Genomic DNA, 25,477 nt, shown 5'->3' with positions numbered 1-25,477 from the left:
AGTACCACACTGCTGAAAAACAAGCTAATTATAAGAACTTTGAAAATATTTCAATATGTCAGATTCTTGGGAAAGTTTTAGAGTCATTGGAGTTTCATGGAAGAGAAAAAATTCAAAGTTATAAATTGGATTTTAAGAACAAAATATTTTAAAATTTTAAAATCTGAATAATACTTCTCAGTCTTTTAACGAAAACCAAGAATGATGAGGATTTTCGTAGTCTGTTATTATCAAGAAAAAAAATATTGTTGCTTTTTTGAGTTTACTGAAATAATGAATATAACATTAAAACAAATTTGACAAAAATCTAGTTAAACTAAAAATTCAAACTTTTTTTCTAGATACATGAAATTTAAAAAAAAAATATATTTTGCGACTGAGTTAGGCAACTTGAATCGGACTAGTCAACCGGACCTTGCAAATTTAGTGAGGAGCACCCCTGTACTGATGACTCAGCCAAAATATATTTGGAAAGATTGACGAAACTTCTGTCGCGTGGGGTGCAGACTCAAACGTGACTACAACAAAGCTACTGATAGCAATTAATCTAATAACAACGTATAATGGACAAACGCAAGGACAACCCCGCGGTAAACGTGCCACTTGACATGTTGTCACGTTTACGCTACATGCAGATCATAGAACTGCATCCGTTCCATATAATCAGACACACATTTTGATGTGCTACTCATCGAACTGATGCCGTAAACAAACATTTGACCGTGAACGACTGATGATAATCCTATCTAATTACTGATATAATTGACAGCGAGTTTTGAAGCTTTTGAAATTGATCCTGGATACATGACATGTGGACGGTAAGCATGTAGGTAGGCATAAAGGGATGGAGGTGTTCATTAGAATCAATAGATAAAAAATAGTCACTATTCGGAAGCACGTGATCATGAGATCGAACGGGTGTAATTGGATGCGGTGTGTTCGGTGGTGTGTTTATTTTCGTAGTTATCGAATTGTGCAAATAAATCAATTCGATTTAGAACCAGGTATTGGCCACGGATGCATTCGATTTGTGTGATGGGCAGACCTGTCAAAGTAATTACGCTTTTCTCGACCTGTGTGTATTTGTCAATTTGGATCAGGATATACGCCACGATGATATCGTTTGAAAGTTTTTTTTTTATTTATTGCGAAATTACCTGGGGCGATTGTTTTGAGCTTATCGAACCAATTTGTTTTCGATTGCGGTGGTACGAGCACAGTTCAAATGGTAAACAGTTTACCTATGTACCATTTGTTTGTTCTGGTGGCAGATTCTGCTATTTTTGTAGGTTCTGCACTCAAATCAGCAGCTTTTTGTGTTGTGTCACTGAAGCAAAACTTCAAGTTATCGCCGTTGGTGAAATCCTTCAAATTTCATTGGATATCCTAGGCAGATAACACTTTGAGAAATCCAATGAAAGTTATGTGGCAATGATTTTCATATGACCATCATTTTTTTTTTAATAATTTATTTGATAAGGCTCAACCGAATTAACTTAACTGATCCAAGGATTCTTGTTCACTATACAATACATCTTAAAAGTATAGCCAAAAGGTACAACACAATAAACATTTTATCTTCCGCTATCCAATTAGCCTCCTCCACCAGAACGAGAGCCGCTTCCAGTGGTTTCATTGTATGGCAGATTCGCCAACGGGGGCAGCAATGCACTATGGGGAAAGTGGTGGCCAAAAATCGAAAAATTGACTTGCTTTGAATGACGTATCTTGTAAACCATTTGATAGCATAATAGTTCAAACCTAGATGCCCAAAATTTCAGCCCTCTGTGATGAAAACTCATTGCGCCACAGACATCAGACTTAGGAAAATTTTGAAAATTGTAGAAAAAATACATTTGAAACAAATGCAATTTTCTCAGCGAATAACGGTCTAAACATTGAATTAAATACACCGTTGGAAAGCTAATTGTCTAAACTTTAAAATGGGTATGTTGATACGGTTACACGGCTAATTAAAATTGGTTAAAAATGGGCAATTATTGAAAAAAAAAATGTTTTTTTGCCTAAGTTGGACTATATCTAACGAGCAGGGCCGAGCAGTCTCAAGAGACCACCACTACGTTTTAGTTTAGGGTCTATACTATCTGCGGAACAAGGATTCAGCTGGGTATAGCTGCGTATGAGCGTCATTTTGGCACAAAGTCGTAAAAATGATTTTTTAAATGTTTTTTTTTTTGTTAATTACATATATCGATTATACGAGCATTAACCAAAAAAATCGTACAAATTAAACACTGGTTGAAAAGTGGAACTGTTAAATGTCAATTTTGGTCTTAAAATGTTACACACTTAATTATTATTGTTGTTAAAAATGGGTAAAAACAGACCGAAAATTATCATTACATATAGAAACCGTATCTACCCAACTGGACTAAAAAGTTTTCAATGTTTTCACGATAACCTTTTGATATTTTCAATACATAATAACCAACGGAAAAAGAAAGACCACTACCAAAAGGAAATTACCTGTTCGAGTGCCATTTTACAATTTCTACCCACTAAACTTAGGTAAAACTATTATTGATGTTACCTACTTGCATTTAAAAGACGAGGACAATATTTTCAATTCATGAGTTTGTTTTCGGCTTTAACGCTAACAACGTGTGTGTGCTAACAACAATATTGTGCAGTAGTTTAATCGAAAATCTGAAAACAATTGTTTGTGATAATATGGATCATAGGAGCATCGTGTTACTTTTTGATCCAAAAGAATCTCAAGTAGTCAATGCAACAAAAGCATTTGAATATATCAAGAAAAAATATAATATTGATCTTGCCAAAGAAGAACAACTTCTTAAAAAGTTGAAGTACGTAGCACAACATTTTTACAATGCGTGGCAAAAGGCTCACCGCCTACAAGAGCGCTTTGAGAAATACAATAAGGATTGGCTCGATAGTCATTTGGAACTTGCAGAGTACATCGCAGAAACCCCTTCAACGTCAACTGGCCATGATGGACGCGGACGTCCACAAAAACATGATGATGATTTTGGACTAGCTTTAATGATTTATTTCTCGCCTTGAGTATCATAGCGGCATAACTGCATTGATCGATTTGTCTTCATCGATTTTCTCTTTTGTTAATAACTTGACCAAATCGAAGCCGATCGACGTGATTTTTTTACTGACGGAAAAGGATCATAACCAGTGCTGCAAAATTTCGACACTAAAAACTGATAATAACAAAACAACCCTGGTCACTCATTTCAGCAGAGAGTCACCATCAGTAGCAATCAATATCAATTGTCAGTGATATTACTATCAGTGACGACAATGTGCAGTTTTTTCATTTGCTGAATTACTATCGAAATCAAATTAATTTAGCAAAACAGTTACATACAACCTTCAAAGTGAATACGAATCATCAATACTAGTTACACCTTCCGGATGCGATGAAAATACATAAATATGACTAATTTTATGCTTAACTTACTATAATACCATCAAAAAGTGCGGAAAAACCAATAAAATATTTTTGGTCACCACTTTGTATGGAGCCGCCCCATAGTGCAATGGACGTAAAACGTGGTCAGCACTCACACATTCATCACGAAACGGTTGCTTTCCAAAGTCGACGACGCATCGACTGAAAGAACTGCTGATGAAGAACAATGAGAAGGACCAAACAATGGTTGCTGCCAGGCCTATGGCAAGGACCACTTTTTCGTGTAGACAACATCTCAGCAAGCTCAGCTGTCAAACTAATGTCAACATCGTATGTTGTTGGTAGAGTCGGTGTATAATGAGTCACGCCAAGAGAAAAGCAGTTGAACTCGCATCACGGTTTTCGAAAGATTCCCTTTCTTTTCATTTGGCAACAGAAGACTTCTACATCAACTTCAAATGACTTTTAGCGAGAAAAAAAATAGCGGTTGTAGAAAATCATTATATCAGTGATTTTGTCAAATTATCTTAACAAGAAATAGTAGAAATTCTCATTACTGATCATTACCAAACATATCCCATGACAATTTAATGCTCACTGCGTGTTTATGCTCATTTCTTCGAATATATTTTATATTTTATTGCAATACCTTTCGTGGATCTTTCATAGCATCGTAATGTTTGTTTACTTTGCACGATAGGTAGCCGGTTTGACAGTTCAATAGGTAGACTTGGCTTCACTCTTGGCGTGACTCATTATACACCGACTCTAGTTGTTGGTTGTAAACCTTGTAAAAGTTTTGTTTTGTTTTGGTTGTGCTTTTTTAAGAAAAAAACATCACGCTGTTAACTTCGCTTTCTCCGTTTGGGTAAAAATTTACGGTTTTCCGCGGTCCGTGAGTGAAAAATGAAGTGTGCTGTACCGTCTTGCAGAAAAGACTTTCATTCCGTTTTAAGACCTATGCACTCGAAACATCGTTTCCCGATAAAACATAACAGGCGCTTGCAGTGGATCAGATCTATAGTTGTAGCGGAAAATGATATGTTGCAACAAGGTATCAACTTCGAAACTGCCAGGATATGCTCTGATCACTTCACACCGGAATCATTTAAGGAATTAGAAACCAAGAGAACGCTCCGTAATACAGCAGTTCCTACGTTATTTGGAAGTGATGTTGCAAAGGTCGGGTATGTATTTGAAAAATTGGTTTCTCAAATTACTGGATGAAGAGTGCTAATCAACGTTTTAATTTAATTCCAGTAACTCGACCGCTTTGGCCTCTTCGATCGCTTCGACTGTACCACCCACTGAATATGAAATGCATCTTAAAAGTATTCAGAATCCAGCTGTGCCGTCCTTGCAATCTAGATCTACAGGAACTGTTAGGTACATAGGAGACATCACCACGAATACCACAGGGGATCAGTTGGTAGCTGCTGTTCCAAAAATAAAATCACAGTTTGCACGAAACCAGCACACAATCAAACTATTAAGGGCTCAGAACAGAAGGCTGAATGATAAGATGACAAGTATGGAACAATTGATGTCGACTCTCAAAAAAAAGCAGCTTGTTGATGACTTCGAAAATAATCCACTGCAGGTGAATTTCAACTTAATTATTAGTTTTAATCTCGGTGTTAATATGTATTTTCTTGTGTAATTCGATCTATTTCGAAATCATAAATTTACAAAAAAAAAAAAAGATTCATAAGCCAATAAATCTATACATTTTTTTTTAATTTGTTCACACTTTACTATAACCTAGGAGTATTCAACCAATAATGAAATATTTGTGGAGCTGAAATCCAGGAAAAATGGAAATCCTTACAGCGAATCACTACGGAAATTTGCTATTACTCTTCACTTTTACTCACCAAGAGCTTACAACTACGTTCGTAAGGTTTTTCGAAATGCTCTACCTCACTCTCGTACAATTTCCCGATGGTACGTCAACGTCAACGGTGAGCCAGGTGTAAGTGGCCAGGCTCTTGATGCTCTACGAGTGAAGGCACAGGAGATGTTAGAACAGGGCAAGGCACTACATGGATGCCTACTAATGGATGAAATGGCAATTCGTCAGCAGGTGACATGGATCAAGCATAGTCAACGATTTCATGGTACTGTGAACTATGGTGGTATAACATCACAGGGAGAAAATTTAACCCCCGCAAAAGAGGCGCTGGTCTTCATGGTGTCTGGCGTTGAGGAAGCATGGAAAGTGCCGATTGTATATTATTTAATCAATGGACTAAAAGCCGAAGAAAAGAAAAACCTTGTAAATACCATCCTCTGCAACCTGCACGAAGTTGGAGTCAAAGTAGTAGCATTCACTTTTGATGGTACAAAGTCTAACATTGCAACAGCAAATGCACTTGGCTGTGACCTACGTGCCGATTCGCTGAATTTGAAACAAAGATTTTCGCATCCATGTGGCGAGTATGACGTGTGCGTACTATTGGACGTCGTACACATGATTAAACTGGTGCGTAACACTTTGCATTCTCAGCAGACACTGCTTTCAACAAGCGGAACTGTTAAATGGGAGTATATAGAGAAGCTGAATGAATATCAAAATGATCGGGGAATAAAAATAGCAGAGAATTTAAGTGACAAACATGTCCACTTCGAAAACAGCAAAATGAAAGTCATTCTGGCTGTTCAAACCATCAGTGGCAGCGTAGCGTCAGCCTTGAATTTTTTAAGCTCCTATGAAGCTGATTTTACGGATTCCGTTCATACTGCTGAGTTCTTGCAACTGTTCAATAATATATTCGACATTTTGAATAGTATGAGGAGCGATGCTCAGAATTTCAAAAAACCACTTGATGAGGATAATATCCATGATATTCGGGAAGTATTTGCATTCGCGGAAGGTTACATCAGAAGTATAAAGTTATTGGATGACACATTGATTTTGAAATCTATGTATAAGACTGGTTTCCTTGGCTTCCTTGTGGCCATGGAAACATTTCGTTATCTTTACACAGAATACTGTGAAATGAATAAAAGCATGTCAGTTATATACACGTACCGTTTTAGCCAAGACCACCTGGAGATGTTCTTCGGAGCAATAAGATCGAAAAGCGGTTCAAATAATAATCCAAATGCTGGCCAGTTTCGAGCAAGCTATAAGAGGATGCTGAACCAAATCGAAATTAGCAGTTCATCGTATGGTAATTGTACTGATTTCAATACTACGCCACTTCTACAATGCTGTGATATCATACCTGATACGCCTGATATGGATTCAAATCAACCCCTTCAAGAAACGGCTAGCCTGGAAACGGAGAATAAATGGGAACTATTCCGCAACGATGATATCACTCATTTTGCTATAAAAACAAACATTGAGCAACTTGGCAAGCAAATTGCTCTTAAAATCATCTGCGAGCAATGCATTGAAGTGATTTCTAATGTTGACACACTCCTTCTGATTTGCAAGGCAGCTGAATTTGAGTTTAGGGTAAGTATATGGGCTAAGATCATCATCATAAGTATTTGTGGGTAAAAAATTATAATTTTTTTTTTTCAGAACCTTGTTGGAACCGATAAGAACGTGAATGTGGGATTGCATTTCGATAACATGGTCATACATTCTGTTGCACGGAGCGCTGCAAATTTGGATTTCCTTTTGCCTTGTGACGACGATCATCAGCTCGACATGCTTCAACTGGTATCGGAAAAATATCTTCACACCAGAACTGCAGTTTACTCAAAGTAGATCATTCCATTCAAGCCTTCTAATCGCCAAAAGCTAACTAAAATAATTATTTTTGAAGGACACTAAATAACGGATAAAAACCAGGAATAAACCTGTATTCATGTATGAGTTTAAAGTAAAAAGCACAATAAAAACGATAAAACACCTTCAGATTTTCCATCAACCTGCATCAATGTTTGGTCATCAATCAGTATTTGCTCCTGGTCTTGAAATCGGAACAGCAGCTGCAATTGTACCACCTGTTTTACTTAAGGCAAATCATCCTACGTATTGGCCCTGTCTCCTATCACTGCGAGATGAATTCACTAGACCGTTCCAGCAATTGGGATTCCGGAATTGAAAAAAAAAACAACAAGCATTTGCAATTGAAACTCTTGTGAAGAATCATTTCAAAATACTTACTAGTCTTTTAAAGTTTTAGTTCCAAATACATAATGTAGGCACTGTTGTGTTTAGCAGCGTCTTAATGTTCCTATTCATCAGCAAGAATCTGATGTGATCAGGGTAGATGACTCCGTATATCCCGTATATCCAGACGATCAGTTTTTGTTTTCGGGAAATTGTCAGAGAAAACAAGTCTTGAAACGATAAAATCGTTTCGCCGAGGCATTTTCTGCCACTGGCGCATAATGTAGATCCAGAAAACGATCAAAATACGATGGAAAATACAATGAAAGTACCGAAATCACACGAATTACTTTGAATACTGCTTTTTTCTAGCTTTGCGCCGTAGCTTCAGCAGAACTTGTTGTATTTCGTGTCAAATCAAAACAAACCAATCAACTTCTTCTTCTTCTTCTTCTTCTTCGACTATTTGACAGCTGACAGTGGGCCCAAATCAATTTGTGCCCGGGACATGGCGCCTACTTTCATTCACTGTTATTTGGTATAGGGATGTCAAGGGGCTGGTTGCTGCCGAGTAAACAGACGATCGCGTGACACAATGGTAAAATAATCATAGTGTGAACACTGCATGACCATCATTTAAGACACATATTTCGGAGAACAGTCACCTGGAAGAAAGATACGTGTTATAGGATTTTCCAATAGCGCAATTTTATATGTTTCATTAGGGTCTGTACACAAATGATAGTTTAGTATTAATTTGTTTATTTCATCAAGCAAAAGTAGACTACATACAATGGTAACAATGTTTTACTTCCATGCTATCACATAACATATGTGGAACTTCATGCAGAATAGATGACGAAAAGTTGACCCCTTTTTTGTGTTGCCTCAGTGGTATAACTGGCATAGTTGAACATCGATCTGTCAAAACAAAATTTTCGTGATACTGACACTCAGCGTTCATAAGGATCAATGTCGAAATCGTAAACCATGGCTCCTTTCGTAAATTTCTCGTAGTTTAAAGTCAATCGATGTAAGCCACCAATTCTATCGGATAGGAGGACTCTCGCTCTACACAATCATCGTGGTGGTTTACTTGAGTGAGTTTTCATTCTCGAGAAATTCTTCGAGAAAGTAATTGTTCACGTTTGCGACATTGGCCCTTGTGAAAGAAAAGCAGATATCAAGAGCAAATTTTCATTATGTCGTAAGTAACATTCGCACCAATCCGAGAAAAATAAAGTTTTGTTTTGATGACCGAAAAGTTATTCCTATTTCGAAGTAAACACATATAATCTCATAGTGATAGCAATGTTTAACATATTTAGCCGGGTTTTAATCATACAAAGGCAAATCGCTAGCTTTCATGCTAAGAAATACTGGTTTTTGAGTCAAAAGTTATTATACGTCGTTTGGTGGCCCCTATTGTTACTTAAGTCAAAGTGTATTTACCAGGATATTCCGGAGAATTATCAATTACGTCTCCTTACGTGCAGCCTATTCATCATTTTAGGACCACCGAAATCATCTTAGCAACAAACAGTTCGATTTATTCACTTTAATAATGAGAAAGCGAAACGACGAACGAACACTTTTCACGGGTTTCTCAGCGCTGTTACTTAAGTCAAACGGCATCTCCATAGAAATCGGGTGACTTAAGTAACATCGAAAACTATTTTGATCGGAAGGTGATTACGTCAAAAAGCAATTTGACTGGTAAATAAATTTAAAAATGGGATTTGATCCTATATTCGGACAGCATATAGTGTAATAGCAGGAGAATCGATTGACACTGATAGCTCGACTTTGTTTACCTTTGTTACATTCGACGTAATGAAAATTTGCTCTTGATATAAGGTTGCATGCTCAGTAGGGTGTCCCAAAATTGCACTATGTCTGGAAATCTGGAGGCTCAACCTCCAAATGATAGCTAAGAGTGTTACAAACAAACTTTTGTGTGGCGGCAACTCTGGGAAATGTTGTTTAGAGGTCGCCCCAACGAGATTTTTGAAAAAAGTCCATTTTTCATAGCTATTATCCAATAAATATTTTTAGTTCTTTAAATTTCAGTGGAATCTCACCCTTTTATATTTTTCGAAGATTCCCAAGGGTCAAAACTATAAGAGAAAAAATTGCTACGGCATGTTCTGTGTCCAATTTGTCAGTTACAATTTTTCACATTCTCTAAAATGATATTTTTGTTGTACATCACTGCATTCAATCATCAAAAGTGGGTATCAAACATAGCGCTATTATCAATCAAATGCAGCAGAAATATGGGAAAGCAAAAACTTTGCCGAAGACACTTCAACCTCATTTTTAATCGTTAAAAAGTTATTCGTGATTTACTGTGGAAAGAAAAGTTCAGAATTTCAATACTTGCAGGGTGTACTATGGTAAAATCTCATAAGCATCTGTACATGAAATCTAGTGGACTTTGTCTTATTTCTTCATTCCACCATGCCGCCGTCTTTTCACGGAAATATTGACAGTATCTTATGGGATTTTCATAGGAGTGAAAGGGTAAACAAATGTTCACCATGTTTCACGACCAGACTGATGTTTGCTTACGACATTTTACGGATTTTACCATAGGAGTAAAGAGTTACAGAGTGAACGAAAAGGCGAGTTGTCAATTGACAGGATAATGCGCAATGAGTGTAAATAGGTGAAGCCCAGAGCATTTATCGTCTTTTTTGGTCCTCCGCTGTTCAAATGATTGACAGAGTTTGCTGTTTACAGCTCATTTGATAATGCGGCCGTTCTTTTTTCGACTAGCGACAGGGGGCTTTTCAAAGGATATTTTTACTAGTATTTTCTAGTCGATCAGAAGTCAATCATGAGCGTTGTTAAACAGTAATTTATATGTTTACAGATGTAATATTTCTACGTCTCTTCAACCTGGTTGAATTGAATTTTATTGATTACGGATTTAATGTTAATTGAAAGCAATGTAATGCAAACAATTCGAAGATTTTGTTGTTGCTCTCTGGACATAAAAATGTATGTACTTAACTCCAAATTTGCACAGTCGTATTTTTTCTCATACAAACCTTATGAAATCAAAGATTGATTAAATTGGCAACAAAAAAAAATGTCCAAAGAAAAGATGGTATAAACATTTTTATTCGAAATTTGCCTCAGAGAATAAAATTGAAAAAATGAATCCGCGCAATTTTAGCGTTAGTAGGAAAGACGCGTGGAGTTTCCAAACTTGTTTGGCCATAGTTACAAAAAAAAAACAATACGTTTTGGTATCAAAATTGGACTACACGGGGTGACAGAAAAACAATACGTTTTGGTATCAAAATTGGACTAGTTGGGTGGCAGGTCATCGCATAAAAAATCGGCAAATAATGTCTACTTTTTTAATACAAACGTTAATATTTTGCTGTGTGAAGCAAGGTGGTGAATTTATTAAAGCTAACTATATAATTATAAATAAAGAACGTAAATTGTCAAGGAAATACGAAGAGATGAGTTCAGGAGTACGAAGAAGACATATCATTATATACAACGTTAGAATTATTTCAATAAAATTGACTACCCCCTTGATCCTCCTACTCATTTTACAGCTGGTATAATCAATTTAACAGATTGATGTCCTTCTATACCACTTGAAATCACTGAAATGGGGTCGATTTTTGATGATCGAGTTCCATATTTGTTATGTGATGCTATGCATCATTTCTAATGTGTTTTAATTGGTTTTTATTTTTTTATTTTTTTCGACATAGTGATGCTAATGACTTTGCAGTGTAGAAAATACTGATTAACCATTAACCATTGATGCATATTTAGGTTAGCGACTGAAAGTCAATTTTTATTTGTTATATGCGACAGTTAGAAGATACTGAGAGGTTAGCACATATCATCGGCAAGAGACGTGCGTGTGAGAAAATTTGCGAAAAAATCTAAGGGCACCGGTGGGATTCGAACCCACAATTCCCATTCAGTACACGGGTGCATTGCCAATTATACAACGGTGGACCTATGGTCTACGGATGTATTTGGCTAATGACATATATATGAGTTTCGAATCCGTTTCCCTCCCTTAGTCTTTTTGCGCAAGCGTTCTCAATACACAACAATCGTCTATTACCGACGATATGTGCTTGTACCGCAACCACTCAGTATCGGTCGATGTGATTTTTTCGCAAATTTTCTCACACGCACGTCTCTTGCCGATGATATGTGCTAACCTCTCAGTATCTTCTAACTGTCGCATATAACAAATTGATGCATATATTATGTCACGCTCTAAGGGGGGAGGGGGGGGGGGTCTAAGATTTTGTGACAAGCAATGCATTAGGTATAGGAAAAATGTCACGATAGGGGTGCAAAGGCCTCAAAATCCAATATCAATCTGAGTAAGAAATTAACCAGTAATAGACCCCCATACGGTAGTAGAAAATACACAACTTAACAGCAGCAGTGACAATGTCGCACATTTCCAGGGTCAGTTGTTTATAAACAGTTGCTACCGCGTCGTCAGCGATGCGCGCTGGCTTAACTAGGTGCTTCGAGAAAGGTCAAAGTAAACATTGGTGAGTAAGCACCCTACATAGCCGTTCCTACCGCGAGGAGCATTAATTCTTGTTAAAAAAACAGACACCGACTTTCCAAGAGAAAAACTATCTGTCTCGCTTTATATGTACATACTGGAGAAAAACTATTGTGTAGAGTTTAAGTAACAAATTCATGTATAAAAGGTTTCGAAGAATAAAGAATCGGGGCAGTTGTTCTGATGAGTTTATTATCCGAGGTTTGCTAGGTGCGGACGAGCACAGTTCCAACCTCAGGATAACTGATTCATCAAAGAGCTTTTTCCATACAGTAGAAATGGAATTGCACTGTCTTTCATTTTACGAAGAAAGAAAGACCACGCGAGTTGTTGCTCTACGTTGGGCACTTCAACACGGGAGTGAAACATGGATGCGCAACGGAGTATGGGCGCTTCAGGGGGAGGGGGTAATTTTTTGCTCGACTTAGCGTGACATAATTAATGCATGGGCCCTAATCGTCAAGTGTCACAAATTGAGTGCATGAACGGTTCAGGAGAACTAGTTCAGTTTGATGAGGGGCACTTTTCAGAGCAGCTCATTGCAGTGAGCCATTTTGCCGAACTCTAACAAAAAGTAGTGTAAAAGTCCCTAAAGAGCGATCCGTCACTGGTTGGCATAAACAACAATATTGTTTAAATGCTTGTATACAAAATTGATGATTTACGCGATATTTCGCGAAAATTTATATGAAATACCGTGTAAATATACGCCAAATATAGCGTTAACAACGTGTGTGCTATGTATTGCAGAAATTTACATGAATTTTTCGAACTTTGTAGTCTTTAGATCCACGAGCCCTGATGATGGGAACGGGCAACTTTGCAATACTGAAAACGTGCGATTCAACTGGAGTACTGATATCAACTTGTTCCACGTTTCAGATGGTTAGTACATATGTATGTTTCGATTCTCTTCCAACTAGGTATAATCTGAGTGGTGCGAAGACGGACCTCAAAATCGAACCACTTTCGAGCTGTCAAATCGAACCACTTTTTTATCATTGTGGTTCGTTGAAATAGATAGAAGTATTGTTATCGTCCAAAATAAAAAATAAATATTTTTCAGTAATGTTTTTGATCTTTTTAAAAACGTGATTCGAAACGACTCAAACAATTAAAAATAACAGTATTATTGCGTATTTTGGATCAAAGTAGACTCCTGCGCTGAAAAAAACCCCTCCGATTTTTTTTCGCTCAGGAACGACTGTGACTTTGGAGAACGTTCTAAGGAGATTTGTGATGATAGTACAAAAGTTCCAGGAAATTTCAACAGATTTTTCCCGCGACAGAAGAGGTTTCAGTGGATATTTTAGTTGCTGCCAGCGAGGTTCTACGGGGGTTCTATAGAGTTTTCATGTTCGAGTTTCACACGGTTTGGAGGGAAGTCAAATCGTTGCCATTGGAGGTCCCAGGGAATTTCGACAGCACTTCCATAGATATCGTCGGCCACATTAAATTTGCATCTGATTTGCAACAATTTATACAAATAAAAATTACTATGTTTGATTGCAAGTCAGGTAGAGGATGTGTCAGGGTTTTATTCTTTCTTGACTTGACAAACAATCACAAAGTCACGAATCGGCTCTGCACAAAAAGCCGTTTGACACTTTTCTCTACCAACCGACGGTGATGAAACGTTTATTTCAACACTACCAACATGAAGAAAATTTCACTTCGCACCACTCAGGGTATAATAACGTACGGAGCGAGCAAAAGGAGGAAAGTCGTTAAAACTGACATCTCAGCTTCTTTTCTGTTGTTGCTCGTTGTCTCAATCAAGCTGAACATTGCATTAGGTCCTAAGTAACATTGCAGATTCTCTTCGTTGACTTTCTCTTTGTATCCCCACGGCCATGTAAAGACATTTCCACGTATTTTCAGCACACACATCGATAAAAGAAGCTTTTATCTAGCATCTAATACGACAAACACAACAAGAAACAAGTAACAGAGATGATACTTAGGACCTAATGCAATGTTCAGCTTGCCTTATAGTCCTTTTTTGAAACTTCCCACCTCTGGTCGCATTTTGGGCTACACCTATCTATGCTGCTAGCGGATACTTATTCGGGAAAAGGATCGAAGATAAAATCGAGCATGATGGTGCAAACTTTTACAACAATCATTTAAAGGATTAAACAGCAATTTCCAGCACATTTCATCTTATCGTCCATCAGTACCATGCGCGTGCGTTTTTTTGTCTTTTGAGATATTTTTCGCAACAGACGCGTTGAAAAAAAAACCGATGCTAGAAGCTATAACGTAAAAAAGTACGTGCTTCTGACGTTGCGTTTAGTGTTCGACTTCGGCTGTTATAGGTAAAGGAAATTCACTTGGCAGTAATTACGTTTCGCTTTCTGTACTGTAAGACTGAAGAAACTTGGAAAGTGCATAAAATAGCGGTAGAAGGTTCTACAAAATCATTCACTTGATTAAGTGTGAAAGTTAACCAGTTGTAAAAAGTAATTGCAAAAGGTAGCTTCAAATTGGTTTCAGAATGATACAACGAAACGTGGGACAAGGTGTTGAGCTAAATAAGGTTCAATTCGATTTTAAACCAGATGGATTTTTTTTTTTGGTTTTTACGGTTTACGGTCGTTTACTCCAACCAGATGGAATGTTATACCCCTTACAGAGCTTGAGCTTGAGCTTGCTTGAGCTTGATTGACCGCCCACGGTTGCTACCCTGTTACTGCCAGATCAGCTGTAATTATACAGAGAACCAATAGACGATGCTTGGGACTAGCAATCATCCTCAATGTGTAAAAACTGGTGATCTTAAATTAGGCAATACCAGCGCCGGCCGCGCCCGAACACAGGTCAAGAAAGGAATGGGAAGGATTGTGTTGACATGACACTCGCTTTGATGGAAGCCGAGAACACCTCTGCACTTCCACGAGGAATCACTGGGATGTTGGATAAGAGGGTTGGGTTTGCAGCAGGGTTCGTTTTGGTAAACGATAAGCATCCTAACGATCATATAACGCGAAGGAGCTTGGGACTAAACCCACGGTCTTCTGCTCAGTAAGCAAAAACGTTTGCCACTAGGCAGACGAGCACCTTTTTAATCACCGAGTTGCTGTTATTACCATGTAGTCATATTAACAAATAAAACGATTGACGAATCTTGAATGTAGATGGGCCTGAGATTAGACTCATGATGTTCTGCTCAGTAAGCAAAAACGGTTGCTCTAAGGCCACCGAGCCCCTCATATCACATAATACCGTTGCTCAAATTTGTGTATCCATTCAAACCCGGAACCAACGACAACAACGAGTTTCTCAAAATACACGATACACAAGCGATTTTACCATAAATCTCTTTGATATGTAAGGACCTGGGACCGCGTTTTTCTGCTCAGTAAGCAGGTCACTGTAACCGACGATCTTTCAAATCCGAAAACTAAAAACTACGAGAAAGTACTTAGGCCTTCATTAAGTTCCACTTTCACGCGACGTTCAATGACAGGGTCCTATCCAGGATTACATCTGAAAAATCCAAATCTGGCCAACGCCCAGCCTAAACCTAAACCTGTTCTAATCCACCTGAAATGACTAACGAATGGAAGACTTTGACTACCCAGCCATGCAATAGTCTCATTCCGTGCCTTATGGCAACTTGATGATTCTATTGCGCTCATCTTTTGGCACCACCCAGGGGAGACTTGGTCCTGTACCCAATGCTTAACTTATCTCCATTCCACTCAGCTACTCGCAATTTCTTGTGATATAGTGGACAATTCAATGCAGACGCCTTTCCAAATTTGGCAGATCGACAGGTAATCGGTGAGTTACCACGATAGTTGCTATTCAACAGCTCGACAACGTCGCATCGTCAACGCCTGCTATGAGAATTTCCCATTGCAGACGCCAACGAAATGACGTCATCGAGCTATCGATCAACTACCCTGGTTATCGCCTGGTACCTTATAGCACGATGCTAGGAGGCGAACCGGAAGAATCGATGAGCTACCTCTCCCCCAGATGGAATGTTATACCCCTTACAGACTATTGAAACTTGGAATATAGGCTATCTTGCAATGAGCACTCATACATCTAGTTTTCACTGGAAATCCTATGTTTGAGTGCTCATTGCAAGATAGCCTATATTACATGATATCAGCTATAGTCTTAACGTACTATTAGCACCGACAAACTGACATGACACTTAATACTTACTTATGCCCGAAAATCGTAAACGGTCGATTTAAATGTCCAGTGATCCGAACTGTCCAAACCAAAGGAATTTTTGATCTAGATAAAAACAATTTGTCCAGAATAGATCAGACACGAACCAGTTCATAACTTTTGCATTCGGGTTCATGGCTTAACTAAATATTTCCCTCGAACACGGAAACAGATGTCAGTAGTGTGCTTTGGTCAGAAAGTTTATTGTTTTTGCTATGGTCATTTATGTCGGTTTTGCGGTGCTATTAGAGTTCTTATTTAATAACGGCGCCGGTGGTGTAGTGGTAAGCGTGATTACTTCTCACCCCAGTAGGCCTGGGTTCAATCCCAGTCGGCGCCGCCGGGATGTTCTGAGGCATAACATCTCTGATCACGCCTTCCTTCGGATGGGAAGTAAAGCCGTTGGTCCCCGGTTCATGAGTTGATGGGTCGATAGGTAGGGTCCAGGTGTGGAAGCTGCCTTCCTGGCACGTCGGTAGCATTGGTGCTCAGCACGGAAAACAAGATCGACGGAAAAAACAAACCAAAAGGAAAAAAGTTCTTATTTAACAAAAGATGAACCCTTCCGATATCCTACACACTTCATTTTTTTTTTTTTTTTGACGAATCTCGATAATTCGTGCCGATATTTGCACCGCTGAGTGTTCGGCAATCTATTTTACTGGGATCTCGGCAAAAATGACGTTTGGTTGTTGAGTCTTGAAAAATGCCTTGCTGCCTCTGTAAAATTGATTGCCGAACACTCGGCTGTGTGAATCCTGGCAAAAAATTGTCGAGATTCGGCTAAAAAAACTAAGTGTGTAGCCAGTAAATTCCAGAGGTTTATGATTTTTGCATATTTGAGTTAATAGATTTAAATTTTATGATGGATTCTGCGGTTGCATGGAACAATGCAATAACAAGATTTAAGTAGCGCTAGTTATAAAGCTTGCCTTTTTTTTTTGAGTCTACACTCAAAGATAAATTAAATCAAAAAAGCTTAAAAAGGATGCAGATTCCCGCTTCACCTTATTGAGATTACTTCGGCAGTAGTCATGCATAATTAAATTCGAAACAATCTTTCCAGAAATAAATTTTTATTATTATTATTAAAAAAAGAATCAAACATGATTAAAATTTATTCAAAAAAGATAATTACCTGGGTTTGATAATCATTCGATATGATTAAACTGAGTTTAATGGCAAATTGATTAAATTTCAAGCAAAATGGGAATAGTTTAATTTATCAGTGTATGGCAATATTTTGAGTGCAGCAAGCAGGAGGAGTGTTAAGTTAGTTAAGTAGATCCAAACTCTATGGTACATTAAAGTGACAGTTGAGTTCAAACTTAAGCTTGATGGAAGCGTTGGTCTTGAAAGATTATTTGTTGTAGGATGAACTGATGGTTGGTAGCGATTCTATGCAAGTATAATTTTCAAATTCGGAAGTGGTTCAATTTACTGGATCGCCAGAAAGCAGCAATGCGCAAGCATGCAGTCAATAGATGCAGAGTACACTCAAAAAATTCCACACGTCATCATCATGTGTCTCACACTTATGTTTGCACTTACTGTGAAACACATCCATTTCATGTGTGATTCTTATGCTGTGAACCATGCCTCAACAATTGTGACACACTTGGAGTCTATGTGCCTCACATGGTGATATCAATAGCAACCCAACAAACAATTCAGAGTCACAAATAAGCATATATATTGAATAAATGCTGTATTACAGTGTACAATGCTGAATAAAACCAGTTGTCGAGTTATGTGTTGAAAAATGGTCATTGAGATCGATAGGTGCACATTTATTTCACTGTTTGCTTTGATCTGATTAATTTTCTTAATAAAAGCTGTATAAACGTTGACTGTCTTCCTAATTCAACGCCAGCAGTTTGATCTAATAACAAACTGGATAAGTATAATTTGCACATACATTGACGCTTTAATTCGACTGTTTTCAATTGTTTTAATAACATACTTTATTAGACTCTAATAAATGTTCTTTTCTAGCTCCATTATTAGATTTCATTGCATTGCTTTACAATATTGCTGAATAAAGGTGGATACAGGCAGCATAATAGCTCTTATACCACTATGCGTCAATCGCATGCCTTGTAAATGCTTAATAAACGACGTATTAGATGCATTATACCACAACACTGGTTCAGTCTAACAACAAGATGAAATCATTAGAGTAGTGGTTACCGTTTCCGCTTTCAAAGTAGAAGGTTGGGAGTTCAATTCCCAAGCTCAACATTTGTTTTATTTGTGTTCTACGCCTAATTAATTTAAATAGTAATCATCGATCCATGACTCACGACAATGAATGCATTTATCTAGTTTATAAAATAACCGAGCATCCTTTCCTTGGAATTGGAGAGGTGAAGAGGTAACATTGGTCTCATGTAAAACAACGATGAATGAATTAATCATTACCACAGGGCCTTGAAGGAGCTAAAGTTGCGATCAGGAGTGCTGATGATAGGTATTCACATTCAAGCAAGCTGTTATTGATTATTGAGCTGCCCATGATGAATTCAAAGATAGCTCAGATGACAAGGCAAGCGGCTGGTGATCGGAAGGTACATGGTTTGAATCCCATGCAAAACGACATGTGACATGTGTATGTATGTATGTATTCAAATGTTCTAGTATTTGTGTCGAGGGGCGTGCTTCAACAGGAAACAATGACAACATTCACTAGCGAGAAACAACCCCCTGCGCTCTTCCCCGTTCTTATTTTCAGGATTAATTGTCCCGTAGTTGAATAATCGTTTAATAAATGCGTAATAGTGTCTAGGTAAACGTTAATTTCACATTATGAGAATCAAGCATATATAACAATACATACACCTTTGTACTATCGCTGTTTAAAGCATCCATATGATGTCTAATAAACGCTGAATAATCAAAAATGTTATCGAGAAAGCTCTGTTAGAACTCATATAAGGCGAATAACAGCTTCTCTCGACAGACCACAATAGTTCAATGTGTTGTGGTTGAATAAATTCTCCAGATTTGTGTGAACAAAGCCTGAACAGAAGTTATTATTAAAAATAATACAAGTATTATTAGGAATGCAGTTGAATAAAATCGTCAAGTAGTCGTTTCTTTATTCTTGACTGTTGGGAATGCACATCATAGTTCAATGTTCTACGATATTCTACTTTATCGACTTCTACTTTACCGGCTCCGAAATTGAATCGTCAAATATAAACTAAGCTGCCAGAGGGTAGAGAGCTTACATATGCCTATTTGTAATGTCTTAGTTGGGAATTGATCCTGGACAGTTAAGGTTGTGCTGCTTCCGTTGTCTACGTTCGATCTCACTGGGCCACGGTTGTTCTCATAAATGAAGATGGTTGATAAGGATGAACTCATAACTCACGCTTTCGATGTTTACCATGCAGAACAAGCAATTCACATTGCATTAAAATGCAAAACTCTCTTCAAATCCATTTGTTTTGAACAGCAGTGGGATTCAAGGTGCAATACACTTGAATTGCAGTTAGAAACACTAGAGATCAACGTATAGAACACATTGAATCATGGTGAAATACACTTAAAATAAATTTGATTGTGCATATGAAAAATAAAGGTTTAAACACTTCGATCAGACGTGTGGACTTGTATGAGTGTACGTTATCCGAGTCCACACAGAAATAAAATCCATTGGCAAAATTACTTTAAATTAAATACTCCCACCAATAGGCTGTTTCTATTCACCACCAATGTAGAGTGCTCTAGGCGATTATGAGAGGAAACGTCAACCAAACCGTTTGTTTACAACAAAATTAAAAAATTTACATCTCAAATTAACGCATATTGTTATGTGTATCTTGCATATTTCCATCCAGAGGGGTCTTATTTTATCATTTTTCACATATTTGAACGGATTTTCAGCAAAAATAACACCACACTAAAAATCCGGAAGATCATAACCGCTGGAGTAGTTTTATAAATCTTCACTTTTCTTAACAAAAATATGTGGAAGCACCAGCCGGATCACTCCCAAATCGACACAGAAAACAAAATATTCCATATGGATGATGATTACAAGCACCTGCGATGGATAACTTAATCAGAAAAGGTAAAAACATGTTCCTCTTCATATGCTTCACAGCGAAAATTTCAGCAATTATCACTCTTTTGATGCTTCCCTTATTCACCACCAGAGGCTGAAACAATCTCTTAGTTTCTATTGGATTCGCCTATAGATTTATGCAGCAACGAAATTCATTCATTTTTACTATTGTTTCTATCAAAACTACTATGCCGTTCGAGTAAGCATAGTAGTTTTGACAGAATGGTATTAAATTTGTTTATATTTATAGTCAGCTATACTGAAATCCTGGTAGATTTAACGGCATTAAGCGTAGTTATACTGAAAATAAGTGTTTTCTGCAAAATAGTATTCCTAACTATGGTCTTTGTTTCAGTGCAGACCCTCACGACCAAACGGCCCAAATTTGAGTTTAGTTTACTCGTAGTCTCCAAAAATGCAGGAACTCAGAGTAACCGTACCAGTCGTTGCCATTTGCGGCACTATTTTACTTATGCACAGCGTTTCCATTTTGGCTTAATCACTCCTCTCCACACCGGTCGTTGCTATCAGAGTCATAATTTAAGTTACCGTTTTCCACACCGGCAAAACAAACTTTTGACGTTTATTCAAAATAGCAATAATCGTCTGATGCGTTGCTACCGGGTTGCTAAATTTATGAACTCACTACTTCCCAAGGTGCGGATTGCTATTTCCCCCCACCTGAATAGCAACCCCCGGTACGCAAGTAGCGTTGGTAAATGTGCCTAAAGGTTGATAAATGTGCCTTATTTACTCATTCGTACGGTTGCTCTTAGCTATGAGTGAATTTGCCACATGTTTTTCTGTAGAAAACCTCGAAAGTATGCCGGAAAACGAAGAAAATTTACGAAAATTTTACTCATTCTAGGAGTAGTGCCAATAGACTGAGTGAATCCAATATTTACTTTTCTCATATTCGGGAAGTTTTTCCTGGACAAACCTGGAAAATCATGAGGCAAATTTACTGATCACTGAGTTCCTGCTGCTTATGCAAGTTATGACTAAACTAAACTCAATTTGGGTCGTTCTCATCGGCCGTGCTGTTTGTTGAAGCTAATGCGCCTCTAATTAAAAAAAAACCAGGTTCAATCCCAGCCGAGGTCGGTGGGATTTTTCTAAAGCATAAAAATCTCTGGTCACGTCTTCCTTAGGAAGGGAAGTAAAGCCGTTGGTCCCGGCCCATGTGTGTTGTGAATGGGTGCGATATCCTACGCAGGTGTGGAAGCTGCCTTTCTGCACATTCGATTGCCGTCAATGGATGGTAATCGATGTCCGTCGGTGGTTGGGACTAGATTGCGGAACATACCGACGTGAAATAAAAAAAAAAAAAAAAAAAAAAAAAAACATTCCCGAATGATAACCCATATTATAGAACTATTCCACAAATGGTTTGGATGATACCTGGAACACGTCGGCATCGGCCAGGAGGTCACTGACCCAGTGACGATGCACGGTGATCAGCGAATCCAAACACATAAAGCAACCAACGATACAGACAAAACGGTTGCTACGACTACCATGACAAACTCGCTCTGTAACAAAGCTCGATCCGAATGGTAGAAGGATAATGATATATTGCTTGCCTGCTTTGTTGCAATATATACGGATGAGGACATAGCTTGATATGAATCGGGAAAAGACATAACAAAAAAATTCCCATTAACACACGTGTATCATCTTCGGCTTTACTTCGTGAAGCAGCTTGCCAACAATTTGCTCGTTTCCTTCTACCGTCCCGAATGAGTTGGGTCGCACGAGCTGCTTGTCATGAAAAAGAACGGTGAAGATTATATCATTATTGTTTTCCACTTCTGACATAGCGTTATTATTCGGTTCGTTGATCGCTTGTTATTTTGTCATTTGGAGATATTTTTGATTCCTTGACGGTGATAACCATTATCATGCTGTCATCTAAAACAGCGAGTCAACGGATCAAGACATCGGTACTCGGTTCAACCATAGAGGTAACTCTAAGACTAGTAGGTCTTGAAGAAATGTGCTCAACTTTTTGGCTCAGCTCTGGTACTATCTTCGGTCCCAAGCTAATCGATGCACCCCTCGAAACATAGGAAAATCCACGAACCCCTCATTTTATCTGTCAAACTTTCATTGAGAATCAAAACAAACCTTGGGACCAATAGGCTAGTCAAGTAGTGAGCCAATTTCAAATCCATAGTTTCGTATCGATTGTTGGTTCAACTTTGAGCGTGAACTGGTGTAATAAAAGACAATGTTGTAAAACGTAATCAATGATCCGTATAAGCTCATAAGACACCTAACACCAACACCAATTTCGTCACAAGCAAAATATTATCATGGCAACAATGCGTTTTCATGCCAACGACATATAAAATTTTGCCAAAATTTCTAACTACTTTAACCAAAGAAAGAGCGACAGTAGTAAAATTTAAAAATATTTCATTCTAGCTGAGTGTGCCCGGCCTTGCTCGGGATTCAATATTAGCTTGAGTTTATGCGCCAATTGAAAAAAACATCCTGTATTGTTCGTAGCCCCCCCCCTTATCTAAGGGGCTACCCCCTATGACCTCCACATGCCAAATTTGGATCCATTTGCTTGATTTGTTCTTGAGTTATGCAGAAATTTCTGTTTCATTTGTATGGGAGCCCCCCCTTACAGAAGGGGGAGGGGTCTCGAACCATCATAAGAACCTTCCACGGCCCCAAAAACCCCTGTATACAAATTTTCACGCCAATCGGTTCAGTAGTTTCCGAGTCTATAAGGGTCAGACAGACAGACAGACAGACAGAAATTCATTTTTATATATATAGATAGAAGATAGATAGATAGATATAGATAGATAGAAACTGATTCACCAGAATCTCCATACAATCTTCAAAACATTTACGTAACCTCTAAAACATCGACAAATCTACAATCACTATCAGTCCCATATTGTGTACCTGTATTCAAGGTTGCTTCCACTCACTAGCTACAAAAAAATATTTTTCTGAACTATGCAATCATTAGATATTATAATGCTATGTTGTACTTGTAAGTAACAAGAAGAGGGTGTAAAGTATGTGTTTGACTTATAAAACCTGTCAATTTCGCTTTGAGAGCGTCACAATCAGCGATCTTATGATTCGTGAGCGTTCACTCAGAGTGACCACTGAAAGCAATATTGACAGATTTTATGTGTCATACATATACTTCATGACCTCTTCTTGTAACTTACAAGTACTAATTAGCATTATACTATATCATGATTTCATAATTCCGAAAAACATTTTTTTTATAGCAAGTGAGTGGAAGTAACCCTGCCTGCATTGTCTTCCCATTAGGATGCTTCATTTTGAAAACAATATATTCAAAATTAATGAGACCACCCTCCAGTTTAACTCATAGCCCCAACATATGAACCTAGGCTGTGACATATAATGTTGGGGCTATGGGTTAAACTGGAGGGTGGTCTCAATGATTTTGAATATATTGTTTTCAAAATGAAGCATCCTAATGGGAAGACAATGCAGGTACATTCAATATGGGACTGATATGCGGATACTTTCAATATGGTACGCACATGACATGGAATTTTATTCACGTTTTTTCCATACAATAATGTCATTTTCATTGTGGTTTATGACAGTACGATAAAAATAAATACCATTCCTGAGGTTAACTCATAAGTGATGAAAAATCAAGTGAGACTGTTGTACCACAAACGAAGTGACAGACGACTAACTGGCGAAGAAATCCATTAAAATAATGTGGTTCACTGTAATAGAATTTTCTTGCCATCATCCACCAGATGGGTTAGTTTTTTTGTTTTGATTTGAACAAAGTTGAAGTTTTGTGTACAATGATTCTTTGACAGTGCGCAAAGAGTGTATCATTTTGTCATTTTTTTTATGCATTTCAGTTTTGAGTAGAGTGAAAGAGATAGAACCAAAACATTCTAATACATTTGGTGAAAATGCTAGTATAATCCAGTAGTAGTGTTGCCATGTGGTACAATCCAGTAGTAGTGGTGTTGCCATGTGGTACACTGAAAAATTGAAATAGCAGGTTAGTCACCAAAGTTTTCGAGCCGCTCCGTCTGTCACTTCGTTTGTGGTTGTACCATAGAGGTAACTCTAAGACTAGAAGGTCCCGAAATAATGTGCTCAACTTGTTGGCTCAGCTCTGGTACTCTCTTCGGTCCCAAGCTAATCGATTCACCCCTCGAAACATAGGAAAAACCAATAACCCCTCATTTTATCTGTTAAACTTTCAAGGCGAATCAAAACAAACATTGCGTTGTACTAGAATTTCGACCAGAAAGGGATACGTTAATCGTTTGCTTGGGACCAATAGGCTAGTCAAGTAGTGAGCCAATTTAAAATCGTTAGCTTCGTATTGATTGTTGGTTGTACTAGTATCGGCAAAATATATTCTATGGATTCTATAGATCATTTGGCCATGGCCACTCCGTGCACATGTATTCGCCTGCATTGCTGCAACTATATACTCAGTCTACTCCGACAAATAATCCAGACGAACATTTCAAACGATCCTATCTGCTTTGGTCGATTCTCTTTATTGACTTTCTCTTTTGAATAACCACCGTGGTACATCCAGATTTTACGCTACTTTTGCCAACTATTTAGATGAAAGAGGTTCTCATCTAGCGTCCAGAATGTCAAACACAACAGGGAATGATTATATAGCTGAGTAATTGTTATTAACGAAATAGAAAGTCGATGAAGAGAATCGATCAGACCAGATAGGACATTTTGAAAATTTCGTCTAGCTATACGGTCTCTTATACATGTAAAAGCTATATATTGGGCCGTGATATATTCAGTGGAAATAAGTATCCGAGGGACTACTGTAGTTAATAAAATACTTTATTAATTAAGGATTAGCAACAACCTCGGCAACAACAATACTCTCACTACACTGAACCAAATTGTCCATACATCAATGTATGATTATTGCTTCACTTGAGCCCCATACGGATTATTTTTCTATTTGTGAAAGATTATCATTCTCTGATTCAGCTCTCAAAGCACAGAAGAACTGAATAGCATTAATTCTAAAACAGGATGATTTTCGTTCTGCACGCTGTAAACCATTAGCATGATTATCATCCATTCTTAGGAAGACTTGAAATGAACAAACCGTATGATTAACATTGAGAAAGATACGGACTCGTCATACAGTTTCAAAATAAATTGTCA

General features: G+C 37.8%; 1 protein-coding gene across 1 annotated transcript; it reads left to right on the top strand.

Moving 5' to 3' along the window:
- The first annotated feature begins 4,312 nt into the window (after nt 1-4,312).
- LOC135709907 (uncharacterized) lies at nt 4,313-5,066 on the top strand. The gene is made up of 2 exons (XM_065232353.1): nt 4,313-4,593; nt 4,667-5,066. Exons 1-2 carry the CDS (start codon nt 4,313-4,315, stop codon nt 5,064-5,066), a joined length of 681 nt encoding a protein of 226 aa, XP_065088425.1.
- The last annotated feature ends 20,411 nt before the right edge of the window (nt 5,067-25,477 follow it).

Source organism: Ochlerotatus camptorhynchus, unplaced genomic scaffold (genome assembly GCF_037179485.1).
Source record: "Ochlerotatus camptorhynchus isolate MF236.1 unplaced genomic scaffold, CSIRO-AGI_Acam_v1.1 ptg000367l, whole genome shotgun sequence".
NCBI classification, from domain to species: Eukaryota; Metazoa; Arthropoda; class Insecta; order Diptera; family Culicidae; genus Ochlerotatus; species Ochlerotatus camptorhynchus.
This window is presented reverse-complemented; position numbering and strand designations above follow the sequence as displayed.

Excerpts from the sequence above, each read along its gene's own strand:
- LOC135709907 (XM_065232353.1), top strand. The coding sequence starts at position 4,313 with ATGAAGTGTGCTGTACCGTCTTGCAGAAAAGACTTTCATTCCGTTTTA. Across the intron at positions 4,594-4,666 it reads AGTGATGTTGCAAAGGTCGG|TAACTCGACCGCTTTGGCCT; the intron begins GTATGTATTTGA and ends ATTTAATTCCAG.